General features: G+C 45.9%; 1 protein-coding gene across 4 annotated transcripts in view; it reads left to right on the top strand.

Annotated features, from left to right (window-relative positions):
* LOC118358852 (cAMP-specific 3',5'-cyclic phosphodiesterase 4B-like) overlaps window positions 1-23,085 on the top strand; it is a 280,803-nt gene that overhangs the window by 245,901 nt on the left and 11,817 nt on the right. For 3 of the 4 annotated variants that reach the window (XM_052480087.1, XM_052480088.1, XM_035736799.2), the window contains one exon: window positions 9,399-9,511. In XM_052480087.1, coding sequence (XP_052336047.1) covers window positions 9,399-9,511 — 113 coding nt within the window. Of the gene's footprint in view, window positions 1-9,398; window positions 9,512-17,717; window positions 17,915-23,085 lie in introns of those variants that run through there. The other variant, XM_035736800.2, reaches the window with a different exon arrangement.

The raw sequence follows: 23,085 nt of genomic DNA, 5'->3' as shown, positions 1-23,085 counted from the left end.
CCCTAGCCGTGTCCTCAGAGCATGCATAGACCAGCTGGCTGGAGTGTTTACGGACATATTCAATCTCTCCCTATCCCAGTCTGCTGTCCTCAGAGCATGCACAGACCAGCTGGCTGGTGTGCTAACAGAAATATACCCTATCCCAGTATGTTGTCCCCATATGCTTCAAGATGGTCACCAGTGTCCCTGTACCCAAGAAAGCAATGGTAACTGAACTAAATGACTGTCACCCCATAGCACTCACCTCTGTCATCATGAAGTGCTTTGATCATATCACCTCTACCTTACCTGACACTCTAGACCCACTTTGATTTGCTTACCGCCTCAATAGATCCACAGACGATGCAATCGTCACCACACTGCGCACTGCCCAGTCCCATCTGGACTATAGCTCAGTATTCAACACCATAGTACCCTCCAAGCTCATCATCAAGCTTGAGGCCCTGGGTCTCAACCCCGCCCTGTGCAACTGGGTCTTGGACTTCCTGACGGGCCGCCCCCAGGTGGTGAAGGTAGGAAACAACATCTCCACTTTGCTGTTCCTCAACACGGGGGCGCCACAAGGATGCGTGCTCAGCCCCCTCTTGTACTCCCTGTTCACCCACGACTGCGTGGCCGCGCACGACTCCAACTCAATCATCAAGTTTGCAGACGACACAACAGTAGTAGGCTTGATTACCAATGATGACAAGACAGCCTACAGGGAGCAGGTGAGGGCCCTGGGAGTGTGGTGCCAGGAAAATAACCTCTCACCCAATGTAAACTAAACAAAGGTGCTGATCGTGGACTTCAGGAAACTGCAGAGGGAGCACCGCCCTCTCCACATCGACGGGACCGTAGTGGAGAAGGTGGAAAGCTTCAAGTTCCTCAGCGTACACATCACTGACAAACTGAAATGGTGAAAAAGGCACAATAGCGCCTCTTCAGTCTCAGGAGGCTGAAGATATTTGGCTTGGCACAGAAAACCCTCACAAACATTTACAGATGCACAATTGAGAGCATCCTGTCGGGCTGTATCACCACCTGGTACGGCAACTGCACCTCCCGCAACTGCAGGGCTCTCCAGAGGGTGGTGCGGTCTGCCCAACGCATCACTGGGGCAAACTACCTGCCTTCCAGGACACCTACCGCACCCGATGTCACAGGAAGGCCAAAAAGATCATCAAGGACAACAACCACCCGAGCTACTGCCTGTTCACCCCGCTATCATCCAGAAGACAAGGTCAGCATAGGTGCTTTAAAGCTGGGTCCGAGAGGCTAAAAAACAGCTTCAATCTCAAGACCATCAGACTGTTAAATAGCCATCACACTAGCACATATAGAGGCTGCTGCCCTATATACATAGACTTGAAATCACTGGCCACTTTAATAATGGAAAACTAGTCACTTTAATAATGTTTACATATTTTGCATTACTCATCTCATATGTATCTAAAGTCTATGCCGCGCTGACATTGCTCGTCCAAATATTTATATATTCTTAATTCCATTCCTTGACTTTAGATTTGTGTGTGTTGTTGTGAAATTGTTAGATATTACTTGTTAGATATTACTGCACGTACATCTGCTTAACACATGTATGTGACCAATACAATTTGATTTGATTTGAACTGGCACCCTATTCCCTATGCAGTGCACTACTTTTGACCAGAGGCTGATGGTCCCTTGTCAAAAGTAGTGCACTAAATAGGGAATAGGGGGCCATGTGGAACACAACCAGAGAGAAGCCAGGCAGGCGCCTTCCCTCTCCTCACATCCAGTCACTAGTCTTTTTCAGGAAGAGTTGCTCAACACCTCACGGTCCTGAAGACTCGCTCTGTTTTATTATGGCTGTGATACATGAAACAGGTCAGATCCACCTTTTTGGCACAGCTGTGTATCAACCCACGTCACTGTTTGTGTGGGCTTTTGATGTGGGTATGTAGAACATCAGGTCCATTGTAAACAGTACCCTTATTTGCAGACGATATGGTGCCGCAGAGAAAGTGCTGTTGCAGTACTAATGAGAAAAACAGAGTTCCTCAGAGCAGTGGTAGGATCTCTCTGGTGGGAATAGAGAGAGAAAGATGCCGGAAGAGTTCAACAGAGTGATAAAGAATAGAATGCAAGTGTGTGTGTGTGTGCGTGTGTGTGTGTGTGTGTGTGTGTGTGTGTGTGTGTGTGTGTGTGTGTGTGTGTGTGTGTGTGTGTGTGTGTGTGTGTGTGTGTGTGTGTGTGTGTGTGTGTGTGTGTGTGTGTGTGTGTGTGTGTGTGTGTGTGTGTGTGTGAGAGAGAGAGAGAGAGCAATGGGCCCTGGAGGACCAGTGTCCTGTTCCTGTCTCTCTCCTCAGGGAGTATAGGGGGTTTCTAACAGGGGGGACCACAACATCCATCCTGTGTGTTGTAGGCCTAGGTTGTCAGTGATGTGAAAGCTGGACGTTAGTGATGTGACGCTTCAGTAGTTTCAATGGTTCATAGTGAAACTGAGCCAGCCCCCTGCCCCCTCACCTCCCATCTTCGACAGGAAACTGAGTGAGGAGTGTCTCAATCACAGCTGTCACACACACACACAAACCATAGCCCAACTCCATGCATCTGACACACACTTGTTCTGAAACGACCTGACAGAAAGTACAGTGCCTTCAGAAAGTGCAGTGCCTTCAGAACGTGCAGTACCTTCAGAAGTACAGTGCCTTCAGAACGTGCAGTACCTTCAGAAGTGCAGTACCTTCAGAAAGTGCAGTACCTTCAGAACGTGCAGTACCTTCAGAACGTGCAGTACCTTCAGAAGTACAGTGCCTTCAGAACGTGCAGTACCTTCAGAACGTGCAGTACCTTCAGAAAGTGCAGTACCTTCAGAACGTGCAGTGCCTTCAGAAGTACAGTGCCTTCAGAACGTGCAGTACCTTCAGAAGTACAGTGCCTTCAGAACGTGCAGTACCTTCAGAAGTACAGTGCCTTCAGAAAGTGCAGTACCTTCAGAAGTGCAGAAGTGCAGTACCTTCAGAACGTGCAGTACCTTCAGAACGTGCAGTCAGAAAGTGCAGTACCTTCAGAACGTGCAGTACCTTCAGAAAGTGCAGTACCTTCAGAAAGTGCAGTGCCTTCAGAACGTGCAGTGCCAACAGAAGTACAGTGCCTTCAGAACGTGCAGTACCTTCAGAAGTACAGTGCCTTCAGAACGTGCAGTACCTTCAGAAGTACAGTGCCTTCAGAACGTGCAGTACCTTCAGAAGTACAGTGCCTTCAGAAAGTGCAGTACCTTCAGAACGTGCAGTACCTTCAGAAGTACAGTGCCTTCAGAAAGTGCAGTACCTTCAGAACGTGCAGTGCCAACAGAAGTACAGTGCCTTCAGAACGTGCAGTACCTTCAGAAAGTGTTCACACCCCTTGACTTTTTCCACATTTTGCTGTTTGATAAAAAATGTTAAAAAAACTCACCTCCCATCTACACACAATACCCTATAATGACAAAGTGATAACAGGTCTGCTAAATTATTTTAAATGAAATATAGAAATATCTAATTTACATAAGTATTCACACCCCGGAGTCAATACATGTTAGAAACACCTTTGGCAGTGATTACAGCTGTGAGTCTGGGTAAGTCTCTAAGAGCTTTGCACACCTAGATTTTACAATATTTGCATGATATTAGTTTATTTTTATTTTCAAACTCTGTCAAGTTGGTTGCCAAGTCTTGCCATAGATTTTCAAGCCAATTTACTGTAAGTCAAAAATGTAACTACTGTAGGACACTCGGGAACATTCACGCCGCTGACACCGACATAAAAACGATGTTGTCTGATCCGTATAATCGGCCAACGAAAAGGGGAGACACAAATACAATACGACGTCCATCTAACCTGGATGAGGAAATAAATGATTGTCCAAAAACAAACAGAATTGGCACTGACCGAATGATAAAGACAGTGAATATGCACACTCTGGGATATGGCCCATGTTTTTCACTGACAGTCGCAACATCACAATCATCTATTTGGTATTTGCAGCGCACGCTGCCCAAATTGCGGGACCTTCCGACTGTTGGCTATGCGATTTAAAATAATCTACCGCTGATGATCCTCTGTGGTCAAATCATGCTTTCTGGTGTAGTAACCTATTTTGAATGATTTGTATTTAGTTCTGTATATACAGGAGTAAGCTAATTAGGCTATATCATTTTGGAAATTCAATTTACTTTCGGGAAAGTATTAGCTTCCTCTAGCCTTTATGGCCGCCTATGACTTTTAACGCAGCGCATGATGACGTTTTCATCTGATTGTCAAACAATCACTTAACAAAGTCGCTCCAGCTGGCTACATTCGTTCACTCACAAAATAATTTAAGCATCCAAACCCCAACAGTGCACTGTGCAACCGCAATTTGATGAATGGAAAGAGACGTCCGTTACAAACACCGACGTGTAGTGTAATGAACTGCTGCTAGTGTCGTTAAGCGTAATAATACTTGTAGCCTGAACTGAGGCATCCACTGTTGTCCACTCGCGCCTCAGTCTCGTCCACTCATCTCCGCCTTGTCCTTGAGCGTCTCTCATCTCCGCCTTGACAAGATGTAAGTGGTCCCCTCAAACCATAACGCAATTTACAAGATGTAAGTGGTACCCTCAAACCATAACGCAATTTGGAGCATACAACACCCGGTTTTCAGTCCATTCGTTCATTTTTTTTTCTTCATGCGGCTGACATGCAGCTGACATGCAGCAATGTTAAATGATGGTGTAATAGCCTATCATTTTTGGACATGTATTCATTGTGATAGGCTCACGTTTTACGGCCTTACCACTTTACTTTCACCCTAGTCTGTAACACAACAAAATGTGGAAGAAGTCAAAGGGTCTGAATACACACACACACACACACACACACACACACACACACACACACACACACACACACACACACACACACACACACAGAGAGAGAGATTCTGGGAGAACAGGATATGTGGCTGGAAGTTCCGTTTTGAGAATGATGAGAGAGGAAAGATGAGCGCCTGACGTAGTTTCCTTACGACATCTAGATCTATCCTCTCTGTCTGCTTGGATGTTCAACTGCTTGTTAGAACGAGGTTTTATGTTTGCACTCAAGTTTTTGTGCCTAAGTATATACAGTATGTACAGTATTTGTATACTACCTTTCAAAAGTTTGGGGTCACTTAAAAATGTCCTTGTTTTTGAAAGAAAAGCACATTTTCTGTCCATTAAAATAACATCAAATTGATCAGAAATACAGTGTAGACATTGTCAATGTTGTAAATTACTATTGTAGCTGGAAACGGCTGATTTTTTACGGAAAATCTACTTAGGAGTACAGAGGCCCATTATCAACTATCACTCCTGTGTTCCAATGGCACGTTGTGTTAGCTAATCCAAGTTTATCATTTTAAAAGGCTAATTGATCATTAGAAAACCCTTTTGCAATTATGTTAGCATAACTGAAAACCGTTGTTCTGATTAAAGAAGCAATAAAACTGGCCTTCTTTTGACTAGTTGAGTATCTGGAGCATCAGCATTTGTGGGGTCGATTACAGGCTCAAAAAGGCCACAAACAAATAACTTTCTTCTGAAACTCGTCAGTCTATTCTTGTTCTGAGAAGTGAAGGCTATTCTATGCAAGAAATTTCCAAGAAACTGAAGATCTCGTAAAACAATTTGCACTTCTCCCTTCACAGAACAGTACAAACTGGCCCTAACCAGAATAGAAAGAGGAGTGGGAGGCCCCGGTGCACAACTGAGCAAGAGGACAAGTACATTAGGGTGTCTAGTTGAGTACATTAGTACATTAGAGTACATTAGAGTATCTGGTTGAGAAACAGATGTCTCACAAGTCCTCAACTGGCAGCTTCATTAAATAGCACCCGCAAAACACCAGTCTCATCGTCAACAGTGAAGAGGCGACTCCGGGATGCTGGCCTTCTGGCTACTATTTTTTTTAAATATATTTAGATTTGTTTAACACTTTTTGTCTTATGTCATAGCGTTGATGTCTTCACTATATGTAGAAAATTGCAAAAAAAGAAAGAAAGAAAAACCCTTGAATGAGTAGAACTGGTACTGTGAATGTGTGTGTGTGTGTGTGTGTGTGTGTGTGTGTGTGTGTGTGTGTGTGTGTGTGTGTGAGAGTTGGTTCTGCGAGTCTGTGTTTCCTGGCTGTTGGCCCCTGCAGGCCAGATGTGTCTGGGATTGTGATCATAGTGTTCCTTGTGAGAGTGTGTGTGAGGAGGAGAGGTGGTGAAAACCCCAACTCTTACGTGTATGTGGTAAGTTAGACTTACTGGGCCTCTTCACAGCTGCCTCCCCAGCCCAGACCCACTGATGTCAGACCAGACCAGCCTATAGGCTGTGCCAGCTCATCCCTAGCCCAGACTAGACCAGCCAGTCAGGGAAAGGATTTTATAGCGCTCAAAAACATCACACTAACCTCAGTGGAGGGAAAATACCACCAAACTCTCACGGAACTGTCCAATTTACCTTATGGAATATGGAACGCCAAATCAGAATGTCACCCATGTAACTGCAAAACAACTCAAATGTTGTTTTATCAGTATAGCAACACACATAACTGTACTTGAGTAACCGACGTCACCGTTTGTAGTTACACAAGTGAAAGCAACAAATAAAATCTTGTCAGTTATAGAAGGGATACGTCAGGCTTTAGTGCTTCTGTTATTGATGTGTGTTACGCTCCTGTGTACACTTTCATGACCTTTTGACCCAGTTGTCGGCTTTCTGGTGAGCTCATTTACAGTAAGCATGTTTACAAATGATCAAATCTCTGTGTATATTTGTGCCATTTTATCCCATCATGGCTTCCCCACAACGGATGAACTGACTGATCGAGGCTGACCTTGGTTTGCGGCCAAAACGGGGTCTTCTATAAGGCAAAGAAGTGGGACTGGGTGGAGATGCAGATTTGGGGGACTGACCACTACTGTACAAAGTCATATCCATATCCACATTACGTATGCTAACGTCTTACATGGACAAGACACTGTAGCCTGTATACACACTGCAAGCTAGACAGACCCATGAGAGAAAAATAGTGACATCTAATATAGTGGCATCCAGTACATTAACATAGTGCATCACGTGTATTGAGAGCAGTGCTGTGTGGGAGAATATTGACATACAGTACCAGAGTCCCCCATATTTCTCCAACCTTCGAGTACTCCACTCCAGGGTTTACCCCAGCCCAGCCTCCAGCCTTACAGAGGAAAGGATTGATTGAGTTTGCAAACAGCCGGCGGCCTCAGTCTCTCTCGTCTCCTCTCTCTGCAACAGGCCGGGAGAATGCTATAATGCCCCTGTATCTCTCATGTTTTGGTGAGCAAACATTCGCTCCCCTTTGAAGGCTGGGAGATCAGAGCGGGGGTAACATTCTACGCGGCCACGCTAAGGTCGGCACTACCGCGGGTCTGCTGCAGTGTGCTATGTTGTGCCGCGGCAGCTAGGAGACCCAGAACACACAGTCGAACCACACAGTCGAGCACTGAGCACAAGGCTACTCTGTGTGTGTCTGAGAGAGGGCAACACATCACCCTTCCCCCACCACCCCAGCTCACCCCAACACCCCCCTCCTCTCCTCCTCTCTGGCCCAATGTCTCCCAGCACTGACTGTGTCTAACTTGGAGACTCCCTGAATGAATCCATGGTTGTGCTTTTTACGAACGTGTGGCGCTCTATATAAAGGGTTTGACGTTTCTGTTGCATTTGTAATCTGTTATGCGGAGATGTATCACATGTCCTTTGGTGTGCAAAGTGCGAGATAGTTTATGATGGGACCGGGTATGAGTCTGGAGGTGTCTGTTCTCCTGAGAGGGGTCCGGGTTTCCTGCTCTAAAATATGGTTTATGTAAATGAGTTGGGGGGGGACTGTGAAGTGCATCTGAGCTGAAAGAAACAAACAACCTCAGAGAGAGAGAGAGAGAGAGAGAGAGAGAGACAGAGAGAGAGAGAGAGACAGAGAGAGAGAGACAGAGAGAGAGAGAGAGAGAGAGAGAGAGAGAGAGACAGAGAGAGACAGAGAGAGACAGAGAGAGAGAGAGAGAGAGAGACAGAGAGAGACAGAGAGAGAGAGAGAGAGAGAGAGAGAGAGAGAGAGACAGAGAGAGAGAGAGAGAGAGAGAGAGAGAGAGAGAGAGAGAGAGAGAGAGAGAGAGAGAGAGAGAGAGAGAGAGAGAGAGAGAGAGAGAGAGAGAGACAGAGAGAGAGAGAGAGAGAGAGAGAGAGAGAGAGAGAGAGAGAGAGAGAGAGAGAGAGAGACAGAGAGAGAGAGAGAGAGAGAGACAGAGAGAGAGAGAGAGACAGAGAGAGAGAGAGAGACAGAGAGAGAGAGAGAGAGAGACAGAGAGAGAGAGAGAGACAGAGAGAGAGAGAGAGACAGAGAGAGAGAGAGAGACAGAGAGAGAGAGAGAGAGAGAGACAGAGAGAGAGACAGAGACAGAGACAGAGAGAGAGAGACAGAGAGAGAGAGAGAGAGACAGAGAGAGAGAGAGAGAGAGAGAGAGACAGAGACAGAGAGAGACAGAGAGAGAGAGACAGAGAGAGAGACAGAGAGAGAGACAGAGAGAGAGAGAGAGAGAGAGACAGAGAGAGAGAGACAGAGAGAGAGAGAGAGAGAGAGAGAGAGAGAGAGAGAGAGAGAGAGAGAGAGAGAGAGAGAGAGAGAGAGAGAGAGAGAGAGAGAGAGAGAGAGAGAGAGAGAGAGAGAGAGAGAGAGAGAGAGAGAGAGAGAGAGAGAGAGACAGAGAGAGAGAGAGAGAGAGAGAGAGAGAGAGAGAGAGAGACAGAGAGAGAGAGAGAGAGAGAGAGAGAGACAGAGAGAGAGACAGAGAGAGAGAGAGAGACAGAGACAGAGAGAGAGAGAGAGAGAGAGAGAGAGAGAGAGAGAGAGAGAGAGAGAGAGAGAGACAGAGAGAGAGAGACAGAGAGAGAGAGAGACAGAGAGAGAGAGAGAGAGAGAGAGAGAGAGAGAGAGAGAGAGAGAGAGAGAGAGAGAGAGAGAGAGAGAGAGAGAGAGAGAGAGAGAGAGAGAGAGAGAGAGAGAGACAGAGAGACAGAGACAGAGAGACAGAGACAGAGAGAGAGAGAGAGAGAGAGAGAGAGAGAGAGAGAGACAGAGAGAGAGACAGAGAGAGAGAGAGCAGCAACTGTGGCGTCCCACTCTGCTCTCTCTAGAGTTCACCACTAGCTGTTAGCGCTAGCCTTTCGGCCATGAGCTGTTAGCCTCAGTGTTAGCCTTGCTCATGATGAAAGAGCATTGTGGCCGTGTGCCCCCTCTGCCTCTGCCACCACCGGGCCCGGCCGCCACGCAGCAGCCGCCCTGCCAGCCTCTCTCACCTCGCCCTTCCCCTCCATACCCTGCTGACTACTGCCCTGTGTCTGTGTGCCTGTTGACAGATGAGTCGTACCAGAAGCTGGCTATGGAGACCATGGAGGAGCTGGACTGGTGCCTGGACCAGCTGGAGACCATCCAGACCTACCGCTCTGTCAGTGACATGGCCTCCAATAAGGTAAGACTCAAACTCCCTGTATAAACGATACACAGCCTAAGCTGGTTTTGAAGAGCAGCCGTCTGTGAATCTGTATGTGCTGAAAAATAGTTTGTTTGCAAGGGCACCCCTGCACCTTACAAGAGCATTTTGACAGATATCTTCATTTTGAAACCCCCTGTAGACCTACAGTATATAAACCTTCAAGCTTGCTTTCAACCGCTGTTGCATTGGCTTGAATGAGCTGGCAACTAGATGCCGTATATAATGTACCTTCAGGATCCTAAATCAAACAGTGGATATAGATTGTGACTAGTTTTGTCCCCCCCCCCGTTGGAACCACGAACTGAAGTTGCTGGGTGGTTTTGAAAGTGTATTGCTATTTCTTGACAACAGTGCCAGCCAGGGGGGATAGGTCAGTGATGTGCTTCTACAATACGTACGAGTACCCTGCATGGTCTCTTTCATGCTTGTGTTTTTACAGTATGTGCTTGTGAATAGTGGACAGTAGGTGTTATGGGCTTGCAGGCCTCTTCATGTCTGTAGTGCACTTGGGTCTGCAGTTCACCACGTGATATTATGTAGTCTTTTTTGCTAAAGGACAAGTTGTGTACGCAGCCTTACAAAAGAAAACGAGTCAAATTTCAGGTGAAACACACATTTTCATGTTTTTAAATATGGTGTTTACATGTTAACACCCCTTTTTCACGTGAGAAGAAAAACCATGTTTTCACCTCAGTTGCACATGTGAAATGTGCTGTTTCACATGTCAGAGAACTTCACATGTGAAAATCTCCCTTTCACACGTGGAATTGCAAGTTCACACGTGGTGGTGAAATGTTGTTCTTCTCGCGTGTGAAAAAGGTTAACACGTGCCAGTCGTAATGTTTCCACGTGTGGAATTGCAAATTCTGCAATGGCATTCTGTGAAAAGGTAACTTAGCCAAACAGAGTAGAATTATTCAAGTGTGTTAAAAATAATGATTTTAAAATTGTATTTCTGGGCCGTCCGTTCGGGCTGTAACCGCTGCAGGCACACGCCTCTCTTCTTCATACGTTGGTCAGTGAATGTTGGAGGAAGCCCGGAGAAAAGAACAGGGTAGCTAGCGCTCCGTGTCTCCTTATTTATCCTTTTTAACATGTTCAAAATGAGCGCTGTCAGTTAGTTTGGGGCACCTTTTTCTTATCACATTGTCTGGAGGCTTTCAAAATACACCGAAAACGTCCAAAATACATCATTTAGTCGACTTATTTTGTTAAAGAAAGAGCTTATCAATTTACCAGATTTTGCTAACCGTTTGCTTTGGACAAAATCAAAACGGCAATATTCTTGTCACGCTTTTTGTATAAAATATCTTAAATTACAGCTCAATTGGAGCCGATTATGAATGTGCGATTAAGCACAGCAAATCCTGCGATAAAACACGATTTTACATTTTGAATCGTTTGACAGCCCTAGTTGACTTGTTCCCACATTCACTTGTTCATGTTGAGTTTTTATCAAGGGGCGTACAGTAATGTGACACCTGTAAACACCAAAGCTCTCTGTTTTAGTGATAGTTTAGTTTTATCAAGGGGCGTACAGTAATGTGACACCTGTAAACACCAAAGCTCTCTGTTTTAGTGATAGTTTAGTTTTATCAAGGGGCGTACAGTAATGTGACACCTGTAAACACCAAAGCTCTCTGTTTTAGTGATAGTTTAGTTTTATCAAGGGGCGTACAGTAATGTGACACCTGTAAACACCAAAGCTCTCTGTTTTAGTGATAGTTTAGTTTTATCAAGGGGCGTACAGTAATGTGACACCTGTAAACACCAAAGCTCTCTGTTTTAGTGATAGTTTAGTTTTATCAAGGGGCGTACAGTAACGTGACACCTGTAAACACCAAAGCTCTCTGTTTTAGTGATAGTTTAGTTTTATCAAGGGGCGTACAGTAATGTGACACCTGTAAACACCAAAGCTCTGTGTTTTAGTGATAGTTTAGTTTTATCAAGGGGCGTACAGTAATGTGACACCTGTAAACACCAAAGCTCTCTGTTTTAGTGATAGTTTAGTTTTATCAAGGGGCGTACAGTAACGTGACACCTGTAAACACCAAAGCTCTCTGTTTTAGTGATAGTTTAGTTTTATCAAGGGGCGTACAGTAATGTGACACCTGTAAACACCAAAGCTCTGTGTTTTAGTGATAGTTTAGTTTTATCAAGGGGCGTACAGTAATGTGACACCTGTAAACACCAAAGCTCTGTGTTTTAGTGATAGTTTAGTTTTATCAAGGGGCGTACAGTAATGTGACACCTGTAAACACCAAAGCTCTCTGTTTTAGTGATAGTTTAGTTTTATCAAGAGGCGTACAGTAACGTGACACCTGTAAACACCAAAGCTCTCTGTTTTAGTGATAGTTTAGTTTTATCAAGGGGCGTACAGTAATGTGACACCTGTAAACACCAAAGCTCTGTGTTTTAGTGATAGTTTAGTTTTATCAAGGGGCGTACAGTAATGTGACACCTGTAAACACCAAAGCTCTGTGTTTTAGTGATAGTTTAGTTTTATCAAGGGGCGTACAGTAATGTGACACCTGTAAACACCAAAGCTCTGTGTTTTAGTGATAGTTTAGTTTTATCAAGGGGCGTACAGTAATGTGACACCTGTAAACACCAAAGCTCTGTGTTTTAGTGATAGTTTAGTTTTATCAAGGGGCGTACAGTAATGTGACACCTGTAAACACCAAAGCTCTCTGTTTTAGTGATAGTTTAGTTTTATCAAGGGGCGTACAGTAATGTGACACCTGTAAACACCAAAGCTCTGTGTTTTAGTGATAGTTCTGTGCGGTGGAAGAAGATCAGTGGACATTGAAAGAATCGAGGCGAGAGGCTGTAAAAGTTGTTTCCAGACTGTCCTTTTGATTGTTACATGCTCATGTGCAAATCAGCTGCATATTTGTTTGCGAGTTCGTTAACCACCGTATCTCACAGAAACTACGTGCAATTTTCCACGCAAAGATGTCCTGCTCAATTCAATGCTATTTCATGTTTGCAATTTCATAGCAAGAGAGTGTTTGCGTCTTTGGGTAAAAGGAGAATGTGTGTGTGTGTGTGTACTTGTCTTCCTACCTTATCAGGACCCAAATGTCCTAGCAGTTAGGTTAGAGTTTTGGGGTTAAGATTAAGTTGAGGGTATTAGGGGTTAAGGTTAAGGAGTAGGGTTAGTGTTATGTTTAGGGTTAGGGTATTAGGGGTTAAGGTTAAGGAGTAGGGTTAGTGTTATGTTTAGGGTTAGGGTATTAGGGGTTAAGGAGTAGGGTTAGTGTTATGTTTAGGGTTAGGGTATTAGGGGTTAAGGTTAAGGAGTAGGGTTAGTGTTATGTTTAGGGTTAGGGTATTAGGGGTTAAGGTTAAGGAGTAGGGTTAGTGTTATGTTTAGGGTTAGGGTTAGGGGTTAAGGAGTAGGGTTAGTGTTATGTTTAGGGTTAGGGTATTAGGGGTTAAGGTTAAGGAGTAGGGTTAGTGTTATGTTTAGGGTTAGGGTATTAGGGGTTAAGGTTAAGGAGTAGGGTTAGTGTTATGTTTAGGGTTAGGGTATTAGGGGTTAAGGAGTAGGGTTAGTGTTATGTTTAGGGTTAGGGTATTAGGGGTTAAGGTTAAGGAGTAGGGTTAGTGTTATGTTTAGGGTTAGGGTATTAGGGGTTAAGGAGTAGGGTTAGTGTTATGTTTAGGGTTAGGGTATTAGGGGTTAAGGAGTAGGGTTAGTGTTATGTTTAGGGTTAGGGTATTAGGGGTTAAGGAGTAGGGTTAGTGTTATGTTTAGGGTTAGGGTATTAGGGGTTAAGGAGTAGGGTTAGTGTTATGTTTAGGGTTAGGGTTAGGGTATTAGGGGTTAAGGAGTAGGGTTAGTGTTATGTTTAGGGTTAGGGTATTAGGGGTTAAGGAGTAGGGTTAGTGTTATGTTTAGGGTTAGGGTTAGGGTATTAGGGGTTAAGGAGTAGGGTTAGTGTTATGTTTAGGGTTAGGGTATTAGGGGTTAAGGAGTAGGGTTAGTGTTATGTTTAGGGTTAGGGTATTAGGGGTTAAGGAGTAGGGTTAGTGTTATGTTTAGGGTTAGGGTATTAGGGGTTAAGGAGTAGGGTTAGTGTTATGTTTAGGGTTAGGGTATTAGGGGTTAAGGAGTAGGGTTAGTGTTATGTTTAGGGTTAGGGTATTAGGGGTTAAGGAGTAGGGTTAGTGTTATGTTTAGGGTTAGGGTTAGGGTATTAGGGGTTAAGGAGTAGGGTTAGTGTTATGTTTAGGGTTAGGGTATTAGGGGTTAAGGAGTAGGGTTAGTGTTATGTTTAGGGTTAGGGTATTAGGGGTTAAGGAGTAGGGTTAGTGTTATGTTTAGGGTTAGGGTTAGGGTATTAGGGTTTAAGGAGTAGGGTTAGTGTTATGGTTAGGGTTAGGGTATTAGGGGTTAAGGAGTAGGGTTAGTGTTATGTTTAGGGTATTAGGGGTTAAGGAGTAGGGTTAGTGTTATGTTTAGGGTTAGGGTATTAGGGGTTAAGGAGTAGGGTTAGTGTTATGTTTAGGGTTAGGGTATTAGGGGTTAAGGAGTAGGGTTAGTGTTATGTTTAGGGTTAGGGTATTAGGGGTTAAGGAGTAGGGTTAGTGTTATGTTTAGGGTTAGGGTATTAGGGGTTAAGGTTAAGGAGTAGGGTTAGTGTTATGTTTAGGGTTAGGGTATTAAGGGTTAAGGAGTAGGGTTAGTGTTATGTTCAGGGTTAAGGAGTAGGGTTAGTGTTATGTTTAGGGTATTAGGGGTTAAGGAGTAGGGTTAGTGTTATGGTTAGGGTTAGGGTATTAGGGGTTAAGGAGTAGGGTTAGTGTTATGTTTAGGGTTAGGGTATTAGGGGTTAAGGAGTAGGGTTAGTGTTATGTTTAGGGTATTAGGGGTTAAGGAGTAGGGTTAGTGTTATGGTTAGGGTTAGGGTATTAGGGGTTAAGGAGTAGGGTTAGTGTTATGTTTAGGGTTAGGGTATTAGGGGTTAAGGAGTAGGGTTAGTGTTATGTTTAGGGTTAGGGTATTAGGGGTTAAGGAGTAGGGTTAGTGTTATGTTTAGGGTTAGGGTTAGGGTATTAGGGTTTAAGGAGTAGGGTTAGTGTTATGTTTAGGGTTAGGGTATTAGGGGTTAAGGAGTAGGGTTAGTGTTATGTTTAGGGTTAGGGTATTAGGGGTTAAGGAGTAGGGTTAGTGTTATGTTTAGGGTTAGGGTTAGGGTATTAGGGTTTAAGGAGTAGGGTTAGTGTTATGTTTAGGGTTAGGGTATTAGGGTTTAAGGAGTAGGGTTAGTGTTATGTTTAGGGTTAGGGTATTAGGGGTTAAGGAGTAGGGTTAGTGTTATGTTTAGGGTTAGGGTTAGGGTATTATGGGTTTAAGGAGTAGGGTTAGTGTTATGTTTAGGTTTAGGGTATTAGGGTTAAGGAGTAGGGTTAGTGTTATGTTTAGGTTTAGGGTATTAGGGGTTAAGGAGTAGGGTTAGTGTTATGTTTAGGGTTAGGGTATTAGGGGTTAAGGAGTAGGGTTAGTGTTATGTTTAGGGTTAGAGAAACTATGATTTTTCTTTTATGGTCAAACATTTTTACTCCCCAAAAAGTCCAGAAATGTCCCGAAAATAAAAGAGATGCCTCGGACCCTTGGACTGTGTTACTGTCTTCCTGTCTCCTTCCTGGTACCCGCTCAGACCAGACTACAATAGACCTCCCAGAATGCCTTGGGGCAGGGTTAATGGCCCTGTTTATTTGGCCCATTGCTGACGTCATCAGGACAGAAGGGACTTTTACTAAAGACAATGGAGGAGCTTGCACACACACACACACACACACACACACACACACACACACACACACACACACACACACACACACACACACACACACACACACACACACACACTTCATAGGGACTGACTGACTGACAGACGATACAGACTTAGAAAGTTATTGTCGCTGGGCAAATGAGGTTTAGTCACTCAACAGACACTGAACAACTGACAGATTATTGATTCAAACTCATTCACCTTGGTTGAAAAAAAAGCCAAAAACAAGAAACACACGAGCCAGACTGAGAAGCCGTCCCAGCCTAAACAGTCACATGGACAGACTGAATGACTGGGCGCCAGACAGACTGAGGGAGGAGTCACTGATGGATGCTGATTCAAACTGTACTGATTCAGTCTTCAGAATATCCCTGAATCTTTCATATAGTGTATATTCCTGTGTTGATTCAGTTCCCTGTCTTCAGAGGAATCTCCTTGTGTTGATTCAGTTCCCTGACTTCAGATGAATCTCCCTGTGCTGATTCAGTTCCCTGTCTTCAGATGAATCTCCCTGTGCTGATTCAGTTCCCTGACTTCAGATGAATCTCCCTGTGTTGATTCAGTTCCCTGACTTCAGATGAATCTCCCTGTGTTGATTCAGTTCCCTGACTTCAGATGAATCTCCCTGTGCTGATTCAGTTCCCTGACTTCAGATGAATCTCCCTGTGCTGATCCAGTTCCCTGACTTCAGATGAATCTCCCTGTGCTGATTCAGTTCCCTGACTTCAGATGAATCTCCCTGTGCTGATTCAGTTCCCTGACTTCAGATGAATCTCCCTGTGCTGATTCAGTTTCCTGACTTCAGATGAATCTCCCTCTGCTGATTCAGTTTTTGTCTTCAGCGGAATCTCCCTGTGCTGATTCAGTTCCCTGACTTCAGATGAATCTCCCTGTGCTGATCCAGTTCCCTGACTTCAGATGAATCTCCCTGTGCTGATTCAGTTCCCTGACTTCAGATGAATCTCCCTGTGCTGATTCAGTTCCCTGACTTCAGATGAATCTCCCTGTGCTGATTCAGTTTCCTGACTTCAGATGAATCTCCCTCTGCTGATTCAGTTTTTGTCTTCAGCGGAATCTCCCTGTGCTGATTCAGTTCCCTGACTTCAGATGAATCTCCCTGTGCTGATTCAGTTCCCTGACTTCAGATGAATCTCCCTGTGTTGATTCAGTTCCCTGACCTCAGATGAATCTCCCTGTGTTGATTCAGTTCCCTGACTTCAGATGAATCTCCCTGTGCTGATTCAGTTCCCTGACTTCAGATGAATCTCCCTGATGCTGATTCAGTTCCCTGACTTCAGATGAATCTCCCTGTGCTGATTCAGTTCCCTGACTTCAGATGAATCTCCCTGATGTTGATTCAGTTCCCTGACTTCAGATGAATCTCCCTGTGCTGCCCTGAGGGCCGTACTGGTTCTGCTTTGGCCATTATTTGGGCCATTGTGATGAGAGATAAGATAACATAAGACACTCATAGGCCAGAGCCTTAGTTCCGAACACACGGTAGGGAGAGGTTAGATACCCCACTGACCCCGTTGAACAGTCTTTGGGCGCGGTCGAGACACTTTGATCACGACCTTCTCCTTTGCCTTGCTTATACTGGACACTGAAGTGTATTTTTTTTAATGTAGACAACTTATATAAGAGTAGCGTTGAGCATGACGCCAGCTGCATTCACTGTCATGAAGAGAATACAAGTGTGTCTTAGAATACGGTTTCAGATGACGTTGGAGGCAACATTCTTGAAGATCTGACAGCACTTGAAACCTAAGTAAAGGGCGGTGAAAGTCATCAGTTATGACATTTAGACTGATTCTGGTAAAACACCCAAGGTAAAGTGCATCGAACTTTGTCCGTGTCTGTCTGTCTGTCTGTCTGTCTGGCTCTATGACTGTATCGGATTGCCTGTAAGTGATGTGCACTTGCTCAGACTTGCATCTTCCGTGTAGGAGTCAAGAACAATTAGAAGTTTGACTGTCCCCCCCACCCCCACCCACCCCCCGAGTCAGTGTTTCAAACTCTCACCTCTATTAGTTTCAACAGATCAAATCAGGAGAGGTAGGTTATCATTTTATATATTTTGAATCTGCTTTTGACGGAAACGCACTGTTTGGACTGCCAACAGGAATATCAGAATGATCATGATATTGTTAGCAGTGTTACTGACAGTGTAAACAATGCTACCCTGATGCTGGCTGCTGCAACTCTGGGTTAGACAACAGGCGGTAGACTGTCAGGGGGAGAGAGGCAGAACTACCCGAGAGTGTGTGTGTGTGTGCGTGTGCGTTGAGCAGAAGTCACACACGCACTCACATACCCAGCTCCCTCGCGATAAGAGTAGGCAAGTCCGAGCACCCAACTCAAAGTGAGTCAGTAGAGCTATCGCGTTTCCTCACCCTCCCCACGTCAGAGTCTGAGGCTTGGCCCTTACTCACAGTTTCAGTACATACAGACGCTGCTTCCGCGAGCCCCGGCACTCTGCAGGACTAAACCCAACCAAGCTGCTCACACACACACGATGGGAGCCTGTTGCCTGGAAAAGAAAGAGAGAAAGTTAGGGAAACTTAACGGTTGGAGAAAGGTAAAGTTCAAAGTGCATTGGTTACTTATTGAAGCTTTTTCCTATTTTGAAGCTTTTAAGTGGACTTTTCTGATCTATTTTGGGGTGGAAATCTATTGGCGTATTCATACTGAAGACTTCAGTTCTTTTTCGCATCATATGCGGTTGCCTTGGGGTTTTGCCATTGCTGTATGTTAGGACAATGCAGATTTGAGTTTTATTTTATGCTGCTTTTAACCAAGTCTTGGGGAAAGTTATTTCTCTGCCTGCAAGTCTTTATAATTATAGTTTGTGTACACTTGGGCTATTTGGTACGATTTTGAGAAGTACACCAATATAAATGGATGTAATGCTGGTCCTTTGTCATGACTGGACTGACGACAGCAGAGAGCACCACCGGTCAGAGCTGCAGATAGATTGGGCTGCCAGTGCCCTGCAGATAGAGTCTTTGTGGGTCTGTCAGTTGAGTTTCTGTGCTATGGCTTTTCAGTGTTCACTGATAGATTTTTTAGCAGTGAAATATTAACGTAGACCTTTTGAGTCCTTTTGAGGGTTGTGAGACAGCTGTTTGCTGGAGATGCTTAGAGTTTACTTTAGCTTTTCAATGTTCATGGAATATATTTCAATCCTAATTCCTTAATTGATAGAATAACAAAGCCGTCTCCCCACCTTTGTTTAGGTAAAAAAAAAAAAAAGTTAAAAAAAGATTAGGGATGGTTGTGGAGAAATGTACCCATTCTCAAATAATTCAAAGCAAGAGTTACGCTACCAATCACTGATCATCCATGATATCAAAATGGTCGTTTGAACTATGTTTTGAGGCCATACAGTGTTTGCTTGCATTTACTTTATATACAAAAATTGAAGTATGACAAGCTTCTATTTTGGGTTCTGATTGGGTACAACAGTTTGAACTAAAAAAATAAAGAAAAAGAAAATGGACGTAACAAGGATTCTAGGACATTGTTGTTGTTGTTCTCTGAAATGTCCTCCAGCATTCCGTTTATCCGGAGAATCTGCATGTCTCCAAACCAAGTTGTTGAGCGAACGAGGAAAGTGGCCTGCTCGATACGTGGTGCTTCCATCTCTTGCTTATTCCCACCTGCCCAATGCCCCCGTGAGCCATGAGGTGGTTTCTTGTCAGCTTTGTGAAAGAGTCGACATCTGAATACGGTGAGGCGGCGGTGTTGAACTCCTACGTCTAAAGGCCACGGTGAGGGTTTTGGTGCAGCGCGTCTAACAGATCTCTCTGTAGGTTGAGATGGTGACTTTCTTGATTTGTTCCGCCTCTCTTGTTCTCTTTAATCATCTATTTCCCCCTTTCTCTTGTATCATGCAGTTCGTCAATTCCTCTGATGATCTTGTTTGTGGGCTAATGACGGCATGCCTATGTGCACACGTGCAGACACGCTTACGCACGCACACACACACACACAAGCAGACACACGTTGCCATCGCAGCCAGAGCCAGTCGCCTTGTGAGTCGTCAGAGGTAGTGTGGATTCAGGCTCTGTGGGGTTGGTCTCTAAGCTTACTGCCCTCGTCCCTGAGGAAACACATGTCACTGTCTATGTTACCCCATCATAACCACTGTGTAATCCCTGTGCGCCATATGTTTGCCAAGGCCGGGGAATCAAGCGCAACTTAATAAGATTACCTGGCACTGAAGTGCGATTAATTAAAATCATACTATTGCGTGACGTTTGATAAAACCGTGCTATTTTACTTTACAAATTCCCCATCTTGAGCAGGAGTCATATTTTCACTTCTATGGAAGGAGTGTCAAATTCAACAATGTTAATTTAGCTGAGAAGTTAAGCAAGGACTAACTGTTAGTCTGTTCAGCTGACAATATGAGGACACAGTGTCCACTAGTGGCAGAAAGAGGACGTGAAATTACATTTGGAGTTTGGAGATCCTCTGTGGCCATCAGTGGTGTTATAAACTCAAGTCATTTCAAAAGATGCCACAAGACGTGCACTGTCCTGTACATCCCTATCTGCCCGTCTTCCCGCCTGCCTGTCTGTCTGTTTGCCTGCCTGTCTGTATGCCTGACTGTCTGCCTGCCTGCCTGCCTGCCTGCCTGTCGGTCTGCCTGCCTGTCGGTCTGTCTGCCTGCCTGTCTGTATGCCTGACTGTCTGTCTGTCTGTCTGTCTGCCTGCCTGTCGGTCTGCCTGTCGGTCTGTCTGCCTGCCTGTCGGTCCGTCTGCCTGCCTGTCAGTCTGTCTGCCTGCCTGTCTGTATGCCTGACTGTCTGTCTGTCTGCCTGCCTGTCGGTCTGTCTGCCTGCCTGCCTGCCTGTCGGTCTGTCTGCCTGTCGGTCTGTCTGCCTGTCGGTATGCCTGACTGTCTGTCTGTCTGTCTGTCTGTCTGTCTGTCTGTCTGTCTGTCTGTCTGCCTGTCGGTCTGTCTGTCTGCCTGTCGGTATGCCTGACTGCTATCCACTGTGTCCTGTCCTATAGGATCAAATCTGAATGGAGGGACTTTTTTCACAACGAAATGCCATCACCATTCAGTTCTATACTGGCTCTGCTGCAAAGGCTTCTGGGAAACACAGCAGCTCCCTGCTGGATCTCCCCCACCCCTTGCGGCTAGAGGGGAGGGAGGCAGGTGGGTGAGAGACCGAAGATTAGAGTAGAGAGAGAGAGCTTCCGACAGACCTCTCTGAGCCCATTCTCTGTTTGAGGCCACAGCATATCTGATTGAAGCGTCAACACTCAGCTCTTCAAATATTAACATCTCATTTACAGTCAGCTCATAGAGATTCATAGAGACAACCTTGGGTGGTGGATACCTAAACAGATCAACACTGAGAGAGAGGGGAGGAGGGGGAGAGATGCAGTAGGGATGCAGCACACACAGAGGGCTGTATGGGCTGGGGTGTGTGTATGGGATGGGGTGTGTATATGGGCTGGGGTGTGTGTATGGGCTGGGCTGGGGTGTGTATATGGGCTGGGGTGGGGTGTGTGTATGGGCTGGGGTGTGTGTATGGGCTGGGGTGTGTGTATGGGCTGGGGTGTGTATATGGGCTGGGGTGTGTATATGGGCTGGGGTGTGTATATGGGCTGGGGTGTGTATATGGGCTGGTGTGTGTATATGGGCTGGGGTGTGTATATGGGCTGGGGTGTGTATATGGGCTGGGCTGGGGTGTGTATATGGGCTGGGCTGGGGTGTGTGTATGGGCTGGGGTGTGTATATGGGCTGGGCTGGGGTGTGTATATGGGCTGGGCTGGGGTGTGTATATGGGCTGGGGTGTGTGTATGGGCTGGGGTGTGTATATGGGCTGGGTTGGGGTGTGTGTATGGGCTGGGGTGTGTATATGGGCTGGGCTGGGGTGTGTGTATGGGCTGGGGTGTGTATATGGGCTGGGCTGGGGTGTGTATATGGGCTGGGCTGGGGTGTGTATATGGCCTGGGCTGGGGTGTGTGTATGGGCTGGGCTGGGGTGTGTATATGGGATGGGGTGTGTGTATGGGCTGGGGTGGGGTGTGTGTATGGGCTGGGCTGGGGTGTGTGTATGGGCTGGGCTGGGGTGTGTGTATGGGCTGGGCTGGGGTGTGTGTATGGGCTGGGCTGGGGTGTGTATATGGGCTGGGCTGGGGTGTGTATATGGGCTGGGCTGGGGTGTGTGTATGGGCTGGGGTGTGTATATGGGATGGGGTGTGTGTATGGGCTGGGGTGTGTATATGGGCTGGGGTGGGGTGTGTATATGGGCTGGGCTGGGGTGTGTGTATGGGCTGGGGTGTGTATATGGGCTGGGCTGGGGTGTGTGTATGGGCTGGGGTGTGTGTATGGGATGGGGTGTGTGTATGGGATGGGGTGTGTGTATGGGATGGGGTGTGTATATGGTACAGGGATGTGTTCAGCAGAGCTGTTGTTGAGTCCTGATGAGCGGAGGTGGCAGTGTCGTTGTTATAGCTGTGGTTCTTCCTTTCTCCCCCACCTTGCTTCCCCTGGCTGTTATAGCTGTGGTTCTTCCTTTCTCCCCCACCTCACTTCCCCTGGCTGTTATAGCTGTGGTTCTTCCTTTCTCCCCCACCTCACTTCCCCTGGCTGTTATAGCTGTGGTTCTTCCTTTCTCCCCCACCTCGCAGAGACGTCCCCCGGCTGTTTTAGTCCTCATATTATGTCGTATGCAGTGTATTATATAACAAGGGCTTCTTCTAATTTAATTATATATGTTTTGTCTTCCTTTCCTTTCCTTTCCTTTCCGCCACCCTCCTCCCCTTCTCTGGTTCGCCCGTCTCTGCAACAGGAGGATCATCTCTCGCCCCGTCATTCCCAGCGCAGTGCTCCGCTCGCTCATCGGAGACTCCTGGGAAGGTTTTACCTGCCGTTTCCTACAGACGAGCGCGTACATGAGAACACTCAGTTTCACAATCGTGGATAGTCCTCTCGCCGTACTGTAGGTCTTCCTGAATAGGCCGCATCCCAATTACACAGCCAGTTGAAATGATAGCTTTTTGCGGATGGCCTCCGGCCTTTGCCTGTCTGTTTGCTTGTTTACATCTGCTCCTCCAAGGGCAGCCAACCCCATTGACTGTAGGAGGGAGAGAGAGAGAGAGACCAAGATTAATGACACTGTTGGGAAGTGGCAGCAGGGAGAGAAATTGACATGTAAGTGGCTGAGAGTGAGGGAGAGGTGGAATGAAAGAGGTTGAGGAACTAGTGCTTTTCACTCAGCAGTTGAACCACTGGTGTGGCCTCGCTAGTGTTCGGAGGGGGAAACCTCTCGCTGAAACAGCAGCCAGCCAGCCAGCCGCACCACTCTCTCTGGTCACGTGACACTGTTGCCATGGCGTTGGGATGTTCTGGTAATTGGCGTACACAGACAGAGTGGAGGAAAGAGGGAGAGAGAGAGAGAGAGATAGGGAGAGAGAGAGAGAGAGAGAGAGGAAGAGGAAGAGGGGCTGATCTGATGTCAACCCAAATTGGTGAAGGATGCAATTATCTACCATTCTCTCTCTTTGGTGTTTTCTCTCACTCCGCAGTTGTGTAAAAATAGCCTGCCACGGATACCCTGACAACCTCTCATGTTATTATGGGCTGTGGACAATGAACAGCCACTGTGGTCCTGCTGACACACATGTCAGGCAATAGAAAGAGAGAAACTGTGCCCTTTCTTCTCATTTCCCCCACTACTGCGTAAGGTACATTTATACATGCAATCCCCCATGCCTCCCTCAAATACTG

The sequence above is a fragment of the Oncorhynchus keta genome, chromosome 26 (genome assembly GCF_023373465.1).
Source record: "Oncorhynchus keta strain PuntledgeMale-10-30-2019 chromosome 26, Oket_V2, whole genome shotgun sequence".
NCBI classification, from domain to species: Eukaryota; Metazoa; Chordata; class Actinopteri; order Salmoniformes; family Salmonidae; genus Oncorhynchus; species Oncorhynchus keta.
The sequence above is the reverse complement of the archived record's forward strand: the minus strand, read 5'-3'. Positions and strand labels throughout refer to the sequence as shown.